The following is a 14,370-nucleotide window of genomic DNA, read 5'->3' as shown; positions in this document are numbered from 1 at the left end:
TTTCGTTTCTCTTTAGGAGAAGCAAACCACCAGAAAGTAAAACTCGCCTAAATGGCTATAAACCACCTCCAGGAGCACAAAGACATCAAAATAACACATACCAACATAAGGTAAGCCATTTTTATTTAAAATACTCTCTACACGTAGCATTTACATGTAGAGCAATTTTCGAAGCATTCTTATACATTGTCTTATAAATGGCTAAATTGTAACGCAATCGCTAACAGCATAATGTCACGCATTAATATTATTTATTGTATTCAGCGTCTGGGCTGCCTGTGGTTAATCTTCATATCGTAAACTTCCAAAAGTAATGACCCCCCGCCCCAAAAGTACCCTCAAAAAATTGTGGCTGCTATTAACTTCTGAAAGTAGTAACTTCTCAAAAGTAGCAAGCCCACCCCAAAACCATCCCACCTCCCCAAAAATAGCGAGACCAAGGTTCAGCATATTTATTTTTCCAATCAATAGTCAGATGAAGATTACATATGGAAACTTGATTTAATGCACTCTAAAACAACTACATGGTATTGCTGATATCATGAAGTGTTGTCAAATGTCAATTTGTGCTTCATCAGTTAATGCTGCACCGTGATAAAACAAAACCCATAGAATTTTCATCAAGAGCACAATATGGGAAACTTTGATTCAAATTAATATCATTTTCAACAAGAGTCTATCAAAAGGAACATTTCTTCAAATTTAAATTGAAAACCCGACCAGCGTACTCAGATATTGATACAGCAGATTAACGTGGCAGTCCATCATAAAGTACAAACAGTTTATGGTATCTAACTCTTTCCTGCCGACCCCTGACAACACGGTCTAGACATGAAGAGCTCACCTGGGTGGCAGCAATATACATTTAAACTGGAAGAAGAGCCCAGTTGTACTAACTATGTATGACATTTTTTGCTTCCAGAAAGGAACAACCCTTCAAAAGTAACAACCCTCTGAAAGTAACAAGCCCCGAAGACTGCCAAGTCTGAAAGTAATGAGGGTTGTTACTTTTGGAAGTTTAAGGTACATGGTTTAGGATACTCAGCCCTAAGAATAGATGCTTATAATAATTACAACAAAGAACAAGCTCAGTGGCTGGCAAGTGATGTGCAATCAAGGCAGTAAATAAAGTGTCTGTCGTTACTTCTGCACACACAACACCTTACAGAGTAACTGCCAACCACTGCTCCACATTGGTGTTGGGGCAGAAATTCATGGAGTACAGATCTTTACCAGGACTTAATTTCTTTAGTTTCACTTCTAACAAACTGACAGTTTCCACACTGTACTAATTATAGCATCAAAATTGCCAGAATTTACCTGAAATCTATTTTTGGCTGAAAGCTGCAATGGGTTATTCCAGAAAAAATAGACACACCCCCAACAGATGGCAAACTGGAAATTCTCGCGGGAGGGGGTTTGATGGCTCAGGAAATCTGGGTGGGAGGGGGGATCTGAACCTAAAAATTCTTCCTCAGGGGTCACTTTTAACTTTAACCTTGATCGATATATTTTAACCACTTAAAAAATAACTTTGCAATGGGAAATCTTGTAGTCTTTCAGTTTATACATGTAGTGTTCTTACCTCAATCATGAAGAACCAGCACGTCGATTAATGGATAACAACAGCTTTACGACCGGGGGTGCCCCTTTACGACCAGATAAAACACCATCGACTGAGCATGCAACGCCTGGAACATTTTTACGGTACCCAGGCCATCCGCGCCTGTGCTTTGTAACATCCTCAAAAATGCGAAGAAAAGACGATTTAGGCTGGGAGTCAGTTGTACTTTACTGCTTTATTCAGGCAACCCAAGAACTCGTTTTGCTGGCTCACATGCGTATGCACAATTTGCGCATAATTTCTTTCTTACCTCTTACGATGTGTAACCGTGAAATTGTGGTGACGAATTTGCTTGCAGCATTGGGAATCTAAACGACCTCACAGTACAAGAGCAGAACTTGTTTATAAACAAATATACTTATTTAGGCGTTGATAAGTTCTTTAAGTATTTCACATTGAAGATTCCTCGTCGGATCTACAAGAGTTTTAAGCAGTTTTATCTTAGCTGCTTCCACTTTATTATCTGTGCCTTACGATCGATATGGTAAAAGACAAGCCAGAACATGGGCATTACGCATGAAAAAAAAAAAAAGAAAGGTAAGAGTTCCAGTTGACCTACAGACCCATAAAGGTAATGAAATTTAAAATTAGTCTAGTTTGAAAAGCTTTCTTAATAAGCTCAAGTAAATGTCACACTAACAGTTCTAACAATGGAAACTCGATCTTGCAAACACGTGCCAATGTAGGCCGTCTTGTCACTGAAAACTAAAATTATAGTTTTAATTTATAATCGCCTTAAGGACTTTTTTCACTGTAATTTTTCTTACATTTACATAATTTTTAAGACTTACAAATTTCTTATCTTGCACATTTGTTGTGATCGAGAAAAAGGCAAATGGCGTTTAAGAGGAGAGTGTGAGATCACTCAAACATTAAACACAATCGTTTGAATACTGTAATCTGATTTTAAAAATGTTGAAATTTAACCCTCAAAATTCGCAATATTCACCGAGCTTTTAAAATTATAATAAACAGGGATCTTTTGGATGAAATGTCATGTCTTTTCTATTGCCTGTTATTTCCAGTTAGGGCCTTTAAAAAAAATGGAAATCCGGGCAGGAGGGGCGGTCCTTGAGCTTGGAAATCCGGGCGGGAGGGGGGCTCTAGCGGTCTGGGAAATCCAGTCAGAGGGGGGGTCAAAAATGCTTGCCATCCGTCGGGGGGGGGGGGGGGTGTATTTTTTCTGGAATAACCCAATATCAGCAAGCCATAAATTTCCATAAATTTCCATTTCTTACACAACAAGAAAGAAGAACAGGTAGGAAAAACATCTGCATGGTTTGTAATTCATAATCTGTCTTGTGGTTTACTCTTACATCTGATCAGCAGCTATACAATTATTCTATTCAATTATTGACATGTTCTGTGATTTGCCCAGTAATCCACTCAACATTCTTATGTGATAGTTGGATTATTACAATCTTTGCTTTAAGTACAAATGAATAATGCGATCTGTTCACGAGTAAGGCAAGTGATTCTCAAATATGAAGTGGAATGCACTTGCTATTTTGTCTGTAAAAAAATACATGTATACATGCACTTTATCACGTTGACAAACATACACTCAAGAACTTAACTCAGATCCTTTCAGTCTTTCAATTCAGAAACATTAAGAGGAACACTATAAAACAAATCGCACGGTATACATACATGCATGCCCAGTTAAGATGGCGCAATATTGGCCTCGTTCCTTCTCGAGTGTTTAAGGTTTTTGTAATATGGCTTGATCCAAGCAGTATTTAGCACGTTAAAAAGGAACTTGGTCAATATCTGCCTAATAATTGGTCAATAAACTATATGTGTATATATTTATGATACAGAATTTCTTAACTATATACACATACACACAATAATTACAGAAAACCCACTTTATGAAAGCATCAGTTGTTAAATAATCCCGTTTGCCAGTTCATGCACGCAAGATCAGCGAAAATATGTACAACTACAGATCTCTAATATTAATAAGCTTTATGTTCGCACTAAGCTTTCTCGGATAACAGCATATGCTACTGAGTACTTCACACAAGCAAATAACACCCAAAATGCTACAAAACTGTTTTCATAACTTAGTTCCAAAGCCGTAAATCTTACCTCCTCTAAACCAAGTTCCCTTGCCACACTTTCTAAACACTCCAGTCCTAAAGCATCTCTCGATAGCGTCAATTCTATGCAAGATTTGTCAGGTATTTCGACAAGCACGGAAATTTCCTTTGTTAAATCATCTTTCGAAGGTTTCGCACATATGCCAAAAGGCATATCTATCCCAAATCATGAACAAAGACGTAGTATTAAATCGTATTTTTCACAACAACGATAGTTTGTGTATAGATTGGTTTCGCTGAACGTCAACTTTTTGGACCGCGTATAGCCTGGTACTCGAGTTGCATTCCGGACATTCCCAACGCAGCAGCGCCGCAGAGCATGTCACATCCGAAGGTAGAACGGTCGGGTATGTAAACTTTTTAGACTTTTTAGGGAACCTCTGTGCATGAAAAATAATAACCAGTTTTTTAACGAGGTTAACAGAGAAAAAATACTGAATTCACAGTCCGCCAGCGGAATCTGTTTGGTGCCGTCTTCTCAGCTGGGTAACCGGTCGACCAGTTCGCTAAAATATGAAGTCGATTCGCCTACGCAGAAGCATCACCCTGAAGCATAACACCTTGAAAGGTGATATGCTTCTGGCCAACGTCTAATGTCAGTTCGCCAACGCTTATATGTCAGTTCGCCAACTCCCAAAATACTTTTGGAAATAGATCAGAAATGTATTTACAAATTACCAGAGGAAGTCGAAGATACCACCTTTGATGTAAGATGAATTGTTCGTTTCGGCTTGAAAATGTTCGTTTCACTCTCCCCAATCTCTCTCTCCCCGACTGATTTGCACATTTCACCTGATGAATAAAAGTATACCTTTGCAGTATTTTTACATTTGCGTTCCTTGGTTCAGGTTCACGAATCTTGCCTTCAGAGTAGTTTTCCACCGATTCCAAACAACATTCGAGCGAATCGACCGGACTGAGCCATCTGTCGCGACTGTAACCATAAACTATGCTGGAACTAATCAACAAATGCAATCAAAACTGACAGCCAATGAAACGAAGCTGTTCCAATGGTTGATCATGGTTAACATCCCAAACCCAAGACTCCAAAGTTCTTTGTTGCTAATTTTTTTCCGGCCAATGTATTTTGAGGTCTGGATCTTTCTGAGACATTTGTTAACAAAGATTTGCAGCTTTTTCTAATCTTTGTCCTCGGAACCTGTTTGTTTGACGCTCGTTGTTGCGGGAGGGGGGGGGGGTGGAGGAAGGGGAGAGGAGGGGGAGGAGAAGGGGATACCCAACGAAAATTTGTACCTGGTTCACATACCTACAGTAGGTACACTGCATCTTAGTTTCATGATTTGGATTGACTAAACTCAGTACGTTTATTCAAGATATTTTTAGATAACAGATTTCCTAACCCTTTTCTGTAACTTAGCTCGTGGAATACACCTCCGGTTTTCACAAACAGGTGCCCCTTCCGGGTGGAGTCTCCCCCAGTCCCCATATGGTGTATTTTGGGGATTACCTCCTTGGAGCTATGACTGCCTCATCTACAGGCTTTATAATTCGATGGGCACGAGGCAGGAGAGTGAGAGATGACAGGCAATTGTATTTTGCAGCGGCTAAATGCCCCGCGGTACTTTGCTCATGTCCTCGAGGATTGTGCGAGAAAAAAGATAGTCTAGGACTGGATAGATAGATAGATAACTTTATTTCAACTCGGGTTGATGAGGCTGATTAGGCCTTAAGCAAGATTATGCTAATTTACCAAGAAAAATAACTTTAAACGAAAGAAAATTGAAATTAAAAAATTACAAGATATAAATATATAATAGCTAAGACTAGTCTACATAGTAAATTATATGACTATTGTAAGTAACCTTTGCTCCGTTTCATGAGCCGCTTCGCCGCGCCTGCACTATATCCTATTTAAAACAGCAGAGTGTTTCTGTTGAGGAACTTTCGGCTGATAGTTGCCTCGCGGAAATTTGATGTGCTCAAAACAAATATTTGGAACAGAAAAATTTTTAGGGACGAGTATTATCCATCCGGGTATTTTCCTCGGACGGGCACTGAGAGGCAGATAGCACCTCTCCGCCGATGAACACTATCGCGTCACGTGATCAATGTAAACCAATAAGAGTCGGAGAGAATTAGGTGGTGAACTATGGTAACGCCTGATAGCACCCACGAGAGATCAGTTTTGGCTAATGACGATAATGGAAAATTTACTGGTGAATTATATCTAACAAATAGATTATAAGCTCGTGATAGTTGATGAGGTCGAAGGACCAAATAAGCTAACACCTCTTATAGTTCACCACTAAATTTTCTCGGATTCTTATTATATTGGTTTAAATTGATCACGTGACGCGATAGTGTTCATCCGCGGAGAGACACTATCAGCTCATAGTACCCGTCCGAGGAAAATACTCGGATGGATAGTACTCGTCCGTGAAAATATTTCTGTAAGCAAGCGGACTTGTAGAAAATAAACAATTGAATTTGTATTAAGAGGGTTTTTCTTTGTTTTCTTTTTAAAATTCTACATTTGGCTTTCACGGCTTTCATCTAAAAAAGTTGAAAATAATTCAATATGATTTTTGAACTGGCGCACGGAAGAAAATTTAGTTGCCAACAATAAAGACAATAGAGTGTTTATGTCTCGGAACTATCGGTCTGATAGTTGCCCCGCGGAAATTTGATGTTCTTAAAACTAGCATATTTGCCCCCGAAGCTTCGCTTCTTGGGCAAATATTTGTTTTAAGACCATCACATTTCCGCGGGGCAACTATCAGCCGATAGTTCCTCGACAGAAACACTCTATTGTTTAAATAGAAATCGAGAGCGATCAATCTAACTGTTTTTGTAGAATTCTATCTACTAAATTTCTTTTAAATAACCTTAGTTGTTATTTGAACAATCAATTTTCTTTCTTTAGTATTCTTGGGAATTTAATAGACTTTTTTCGACTGGGTTGTTTGTTGCCCCATTTCAGACCATGTGATGATTCTATTGAGAATTCTTCCTTTCAAATTTTCAAATAGTCGTGTGCATATGGATAAATAAGTTTTAGATGGACATCTGCGTTGGTATAGAAATAGTCTACTATTCAAAATTATGAGCCCGAAATTTCTATTCCGTGTTATGAGAATTCTACTAGTGCACTAATGCGAATGCTGCAATCTGATTGGCTGAGTGATCGTACACTATCAGCCAAATAAGTGTGCAGTGGCTGGAGGTCGTCTACGAAATGGTGACGTTCTTTCAGTTTGTACAAAGTTTTAGAAGAAAATTTTGACTCAAATGGATAATTAAATTCCTAAGAAGACTAAGCGAAGGATTTTACGGTTTTTTGACTTTAAAAAGCTTGAAATTATTGATAAAATGTTGCGCGCATGCACAACGGCTGCGATTTCAAATGACAATTCAATCCGAGCGATCTTTCTTCAATAACAAGTCAGGAAATAATTGGAAACCGTTATTTGAAGTACATTTCAGCTAGAAATCTACTAAAACGATCAGATTATGGGCTCTCACCTCACCGAAATCGAGAGCTCATAATTGCTGCCGCAGTGAGTGAGCCTGAAGCGAACGAACGAGGCAGCGGTTGTGTCCTGGTGTACCGGTACACAGCGGGAATAACTATTGTACTCCTATCTTTACGAATCTTTGTTTAGCTGTTGAACATTGTTGGGTCTTTTGTATCGGTGCGTGTGAACCGGTACACGAGGACAGAACCGAGGCAGCTCTCTAATCGGGAAAAGGTCACAATGTTGGGGGCCTTGAACACGTCTTTGCGAAACGCAAGAAATTGTGCTAGCGGTAAGATCAAAGGCGCAAGGAATTGTGGCTATGCGCGAATGGCGGAATTAAGATGCTCATGCATCGTTGGTCACAGTGTACGAAGAGGAGTGACAGTTTTCTGCTCACGGTGTATATTGCTATTTTTGACGCTTCTTTTATCGTTCGTGTTTTCCTTTATAAACTTTTCTTTGTAAACTTAGTCTTTTCTGTATTAGGCAGCTCTCTCTCAAGATGTGCTGTTTTCCATGTAATGTCTTCGATCGATGAAAATAAAGATAAAAGCTATCGGGAACAACAGGAACACTAGTCCAGAATATCTAACAAATCACTCTTGTGGAGTCTTATCTAATATTAATACTAACAGAAGTCATTTGGAAAATTACAGAAACAAAGAAGTTGGTGTAAGTCAAAGGCACCCGCCGTGACAGAGAATCAAGTCAGTGCAAAATTTTGTCTTGAACTTACCGTAACTGTTAAATCTCTCAAAAGCAGTTCATTAGAAGTAAACCAGTTGTAATCAATCGTTAAAAAGGTTCAACGTTATATTGTGCTATTGATGAATTCCCACAATAGCAAGCAAAATTTTGATTTTTAACCAGGTATCTGTTTTAAAGTTTGAAGCAGAGTTCCCTCTCATCAAGTGTTATCTGCGATCTCTTGAAGTTAATGTCATTTAACAAATCACAGATTTTAGCGATACTGTTTATATTTTTTTATCTGCACAACTGTAGTCAACATTTTGGAAATCACACGGGGGATCTTCCGCAAAAAATACGGTTTGTTGTTGTTATTTCGAACTGGAAGTTATTCAGCCGTGACCTAAAACCCTCTGGAATGCTCTATTTCTCATGTAATATTCGAATTTAGAAAGCTTGCAGCTATGCCGTTTAATTCTTTAGAGAAGTTTCTGGAAATTCCGGGTCTACTTGTATAAGAGCGTGAGTTTTGTCCGTAAGAGAGCAATGAAAAATGTAACGAAGCTTAGTGCTGCTGAGTGTTGTGATCCGAGAAGTTAAATAAACCAGTTTGTTACTGTTACCGACGAACAGGAGTTCTGTATGGAAACAACCCTGCTCTGCATTGACACTTTCATCCTCCTTCCCTTCGGCAGCATTTAGTATCATTTAGGTAAACTAGTCTAACTGTGAAATAGTCGACGAGGGCGTAACCCGAGTCAACTATCACGGATAGAAATCGTTCAAAACTTCATCTAAATCCTTTCACAGACAGCTGGTAAACCCAAGGAATCGGACGCCAGTTTGTTAACAAGCGCACACTGCTGGGCTACTCTCCATCTACAACAGAATAGACAGTCTATCTATAGCCTATCTACTCACGGTGAGTAGCCTAACCAATAATAGAACGACATTAGTGATAGAACTGTAATATTATGAAGGACACAAACGGAGTAAAACGAAATACACTTTACTCGAACTCGACACGATTACAACTGAACTTCAAGCTATAACAGAATACTAAATAAACTAAAGCACCGCGGGAACAGGTCCCTAGAAGCACGTGCTAATGCATCATGATTATAACACCGTCCCTTTTATAGATAAGGAAAAGAAAACTAGCTTATAAGTACACAATACGAATAAGCATGAATTAATAAAGAAAGTAACTGAGCTCTGTGATAACGCGCTAAAGGTCTTACTGTTCTAAGTGTTCTTAGTGTTCATGGCTTCATGTCAAAACAAAGTCATTTAAGTGTTTTGGTGGACGTCGCTGACGCACTGATCGTCTAAGCATCGGCTTGGGTGGTGACGTCACTGCAGCTGAAGGAACTTCCGAGCCACTCGGAGCTACTCGGAGACGAACTTCCTTGACTCGACGCGGGTAGACTAACTTCTCCAGAAGAACTTGTCTGCGACTCGTACGACTGTGCAAAAGAGGGAGCGGGCACCTCTGGTACCTCAGCAGATATCTCATTAGGCATCTTGTCTGTTAATGGCGGTGACGGCTCATTTGTCAAACGTAGGTGAACACGGTTGCGACGCACAACATTGTAAGTCGTCTCGACCTCGTGCGATCTCTCGTCCAGTCGCTTTCGTATAATTCCTTTCTGCCATTCGCGCTTGCCCAACTGGAACGGTTTCAGTCTCACAGTATCTCCTCTCTTTAATGGATCCAGATCAATAGCCCTTCTGTTGTAATACTGAGCTTGTCGCTGTTTGCGCTGTTCAAGCTTAGCTTGGCACCGCTCACTGTCTGGAACTGCCTGTGGTGCAAGCAGGTTAGCTGTCATCGGTAGTAGACTTCTAGCTCTTTTGTTGAAGAGGCGCTGTGCTGGACTAATTTGGATACCGGCAGATGGGGTGTTACGATGATCGAGTAAGGCTAGAAAAGCATCCGATCCACTGGACTTGCACTTCCTGAGAATTTTCTTAGCTTCCTTCACTGCACTCTCTGCTTTACCATTTCCTTGGCTGTGGTGTGGACTGCTGGTCAGATGTTCAAAGTCCCAGTCTTTCGCGAATTTCAGGAAATCGCGTGACGTAAATTGTGAACCGTTATCTGTCACCAGCTGCTCGGGAATACCGTGGCGCGCAAAGTGGGCCTTTAACTTTCTGATGACACACACCGACGAAGGAGATCTTAAACCCAGGAGTGGAGTTAGATTCTCCTTGACGACTAAGAATCTCACTTTATACCTTGTATTAGCTCGGGGATTAACAACGGGCAGAGCACACGTCCCAACAGGCTTGACCTTGGTGCCATTCCACATAACGAGGGACTGGGAATAAGGCTCGAGATCCACATCTTTCACATGCTTACATGGCACAATGTTAGCACTGGCTCCACAGTCAATTTGAAATCTCACGGGTTTCTGCTGAACCAGCATCTGAGCAAACACAGCTTTATCCTTCATAGCTTGAACTCTTAAAACACTGATCTCTTCCAAGTTTTCGTCGCTCTCAAAGGCGTTAACCGCGGCATCTTTGCACCCTTTCGCAAAATGATTCTTTTTCTTGCAACGCTTACACACTTTGCCCCACGCAGGACACTTCTTTCTCTCAGGATCATGTTCATAGCCACAAAACTTGCACGAATTTTTCTTTCCCGACTGTCCGTCCAGCGTCGGAACTGGAGGCTTCTTTTTCTTAGACTTGACCTGGTTTATGTTGTCAGTGTTGTCCACCGGTTCCGATAGCGACTTCATGTGCAGCGCCGTAACTTCTTCGCTGCGGCAGATATCGATACACCGATTCAATGTGAGATCTCGAATTCTCAATAACTTTTTGGTGGTCTGCTCATCTTTAATACCACGCACAAAGCGATCACGGATAAGACTATCGCGCAAGCAGTCACAAAAGTTGCATGTCTTAGCCAACGTTTTCAGCTCAGCAACGAAACAATCGACCGACTCGGTTGAAAGCTTATCCCGCTTATTAAAACAGTATCGCTCGTAGATCTCATTGACTTCTCCAACGCAGTGTTTCTCCATTTTAGCCATTACCACCCGCCAATTATTCGAATCCTCGCCCTCGGTGTAGCTAAATGACCTAAATGTTTTGATAACTTTCAAAGCTTCATCGCCGATCGTGTGCTTGAACATCGCAAGCTGATATTGAGGGCTTTCTCGATCTAGCCCAGAAATAACAAAATAGTTGTTGTACTTTTCCTTCCAAACCTTCCAGTTCTCGGCTACTTCTCCGCTGGGCCGCAAAGCAAGAGGTTGAGGCGGCGAAATTTGATGAAACATTGGAGACTGGTTCGTTGAAGCAGTTGAGCAACTGTAGAAGAGCTTCCACCGGGTTCCATCGGTTCCACTATGGCCTTCCTCATCGCTCATGTCGACGACCAAGAGAAACTAGACCAATTTTAAGCTCGCTGCCGCCATATAATATTATGAAGGACACAAACTGAGTAAAACGAAATACACTTTACTCGAACTCGAGACGATTACAACTGAACTTCAAGCTATAACAGAATACTAAATAAACTAAAGCACCGCGGGAACAGGTCCTAGAGGCACGTGCTAATGCATATATAACAAGAACGTCAGTAGATTCATACTAATACCTAGCGCCTGATAGTTAGCCATAACTCAACCAATCAGTTTGCAGCATTTGCGCTAGCATACTAGTTGACTAGTTCAGAAAAGTCCTTCGTCTTGTCAGGCCAAAGACAAGTTTTTATTCCCCTTTCGATGCTATTTTTGACTTTATTTCAGCGAATAAGTGGTCAAGAGTTGTTTTCTTACTGCGGTTGATTTCCCGCCGGTCTTGCTTGGTAACAGAGGATTAGAATTTTAGTTTCGCTCATAGACCAGCGATTGCAGCTGCGACCTGAGGTGCCCGCTTGCGAAGATGAGGAAATTTTACTAGAGGGAAGTTATTGGCTTGAACCAGGCTGATAGTAGCTTGGACCAGGCTGATACTCGTACGACGAAGTTGGCTGGCCAAAATCTTGCCGAAACATTCGGTTAGATCCCGGATTACTGGCGTAAAACCGATTGAAAAGATATCCATTGTGATACACCGGCTCCGGTTCACCTCCAGGAAAAATAGTATTTCTGGAAAGAAACGGAGCACCCGATTAGTTGAAATTTTATTGCGAAAATTAGAGAAACAAGGCTACTAAGCTGGAGTTACTTCTGCAAATTAAAGCGAGTATTGCAAAAGCATTTATACTCACGTGTTCGCTCTAAACCACGACATCCTCTTTCTCGTATGTGTACCCGCGGCAAGAGCTATCGCACATGAACACATATTTCCAAAACGACTGAGAAAGCAACACCTCATCTGTCATTAGCGCCCTTGCCGACGAGCGCCGATTGGCTGGCTACCTCGGGAATTCAGTTTACCCCTTCAATCCAGGTAGGTGAGCTGTCAGGGGAAATACTATTGTTCGCTTGACATGTTCAAGTTCACTCGGATAAAATTTCCTCTTGGTAATTTTCCTCGGGAAAAATCGGTCACATTACAAAATTTCAGGTTTCCCTAGGTAAACTGTCAACAAGTCAAGTTTCTCGAGGTAAAAGTCTCTAGTGTGCCCGCAGCTATCGTCATTAATTATTAACTCTCATCGGGGGACATAAAGGAGAAAAGAGGCAAGGATGAAACTAAAATGAGGCCAGTTCTATTTTGGTGCATAATTCTCTTGTTGCTGAACATAATCGGTTAGAATTTCACATCGCGATTGATTATACAATTAGTATTCAGGTGATGTACTGGCCCAGTAAAACGACCAACACTGGCTAAATTCGACATAGCAATTCAATCCTGTAGTATTACACCGAGGCTTGTAATCCGACTCTTCCAGCAACAAAAATCACACAAGTACCCAAAACTCACACCAGCACCCACTCGCAAATAATTAAAATGTTCTACAGTCTCTTGGGACGTCTAATTACACGCCCATAACGTGTCCTGTATTTGTCAACCTCTACATCCCCCACCAATGACGAACATTAACCTCTGGCACTTACGGGGGCGTTTCGCCTCTTTGGCATTTCCTGGGTTCTTCCATCCCTAACCCTAGCAGTATGCAATGGGGCACATCTTCCGTCGAGAATTTCATCGTTGTGCTCTTCTAGTAAGTGCAGTTTCTGCACCGGTCGGTTTATCGTTCTTTTCTTGGTTTGGACCCTTACTGTGCGAATTCGTCCATCTCTTCCAGGAAAGGTGTCCACAATTTTCCCAAGTTTCCATTTTCCTCTGGGTATGTTGTCCTCTGATATAAATACGACGTCGCTTTGTTTCAATGGTATTTCTTCCTTGGTCCACGGCAAATATCTACGTAACCAACGAGACCGAGAAGTGACTTTGAAGTCGCTGCTGGTACCTATAGCGCTCCGAGAGAGAAAGGTCTGCTTTCTTTGGTGGTGCATCAGGTGAACTTCCCAAAACTCTTCCAATGGTTAATAAGGCTGGGGTAATGATTCTTCTGTCTCGTATGTCATCGCCGACATAAGTCAGAGGACGGGAGTTGAAAATGGCTCCTACATCTGTCAGGACAGTAATCATTTCTGTATAGTTGAGAACAGCTTTCCCCAACACCTTCCTGAGTGGTTCTTTGGGTTGTCGGCAGGCTCTCTCCCAATGACGCCGTCGAATTCGCGCAGAGTTCCATTGTCTTTCGCGACATGTACTTACAGTTCTCAGATTATTAACCCGCGGCATAATAATTTGCATGTCTAGACTAGTTGGCTGTGATTGGTCAACAGATTTAGCTTTGGGAATACTTGAGTCTCTTCGCAGATTTGAGCTGCTGTCAATCAAACGGTTGAATGCGTAAAATAAATCCCAAGGTGTAATACAGTTAACAATAGCCCACTAATTAAAGGCGGGCCGCACTCTTCGCGAAGCGCTTTGCAAATCCATGTGTAGCGACATCTTTATTTGACTTAGAAGCTAACCAAATCCCGTTGATAGAAACGTTTTCTGAATTATCGAAATAGTTTCACGTACAGCAGGCGGTTTGAAAAGCTTAACCTGCGATAAAGGCGCTTTTTTTTTCAAGTGCGAAATGCGGCTTATTGTAGATAGAACACAAAACAAAACAGCCGATACACGTAGCAGGTTATAAAAAGCAGCGGGCTTACTTGTGATCAGATGAATTTTTCCGCGATCATTTACTTTTTGTCTTAAACATGGTATTCGCCTCCATGTCAAGAAAATAAAGAGCGCAAAAAATAAAAAAATAAAAAAAGAATGGCTTGATCGTAGTGCGATGCGTGGATCACTCGTTTCACACTCGCGTTGTTTATTTACTCGGCTAAAATTTTCTTGATTACTGAAAAAAGCAACAAAACGGCTGCAACGGAGACCGTAAACAGTCTGCCGATAGTGTGAAATCTTTTTGTCAAACATGTGCAAGAAAGCGGGGTTGACCGGGTTTTCAATGACCTCTAAAAAGAGCTCCCGATCAACGCGCTGCATTTCTTTC

The 14,370-nt window shown here is 41.1% G+C and overlaps 1 protein-coding gene across 1 annotated transcript in view; it reads right to left on the bottom strand.

Annotated features, from left to right (window-relative positions):
* Positions 1-4,592, bottom strand: part of LOC145469947 (tyrosine-protein phosphatase non-receptor type 21-like) — a 64,261-nt gene extending 59,669 nt beyond the window's left edge. Inside the window, exon 1 of the mRNA XM_081453765.1 lies at positions 3,716-4,592. Within this exon, the coding sequence (XP_081309891.1) occupies positions 3,716-3,880 (165 nt within the window). The 5' untranslated portion in view covers positions 3,881-4,592. The remainder of the gene's footprint in view (positions 1-3,715) is intronic.
* Between the last annotated feature and the right edge of the window lie 9,778 nt (positions 4,593-14,370).

The sequence above is a fragment of the Orbicella franksi genome, chromosome 15 (genome assembly GCF_964199315.1).
Source record: "Orbicella franksi chromosome 15, jaOrbFran1.1, whole genome shotgun sequence".
Classification (NCBI taxonomy): domain Eukaryota; kingdom Metazoa; phylum Cnidaria; class Anthozoa; order Scleractinia; family Merulinidae; genus Orbicella; species Orbicella franksi.
The sequence above is the reverse complement of the archived record's forward strand: the minus strand, read 5'-3'. Positions and strand labels throughout refer to the sequence as shown.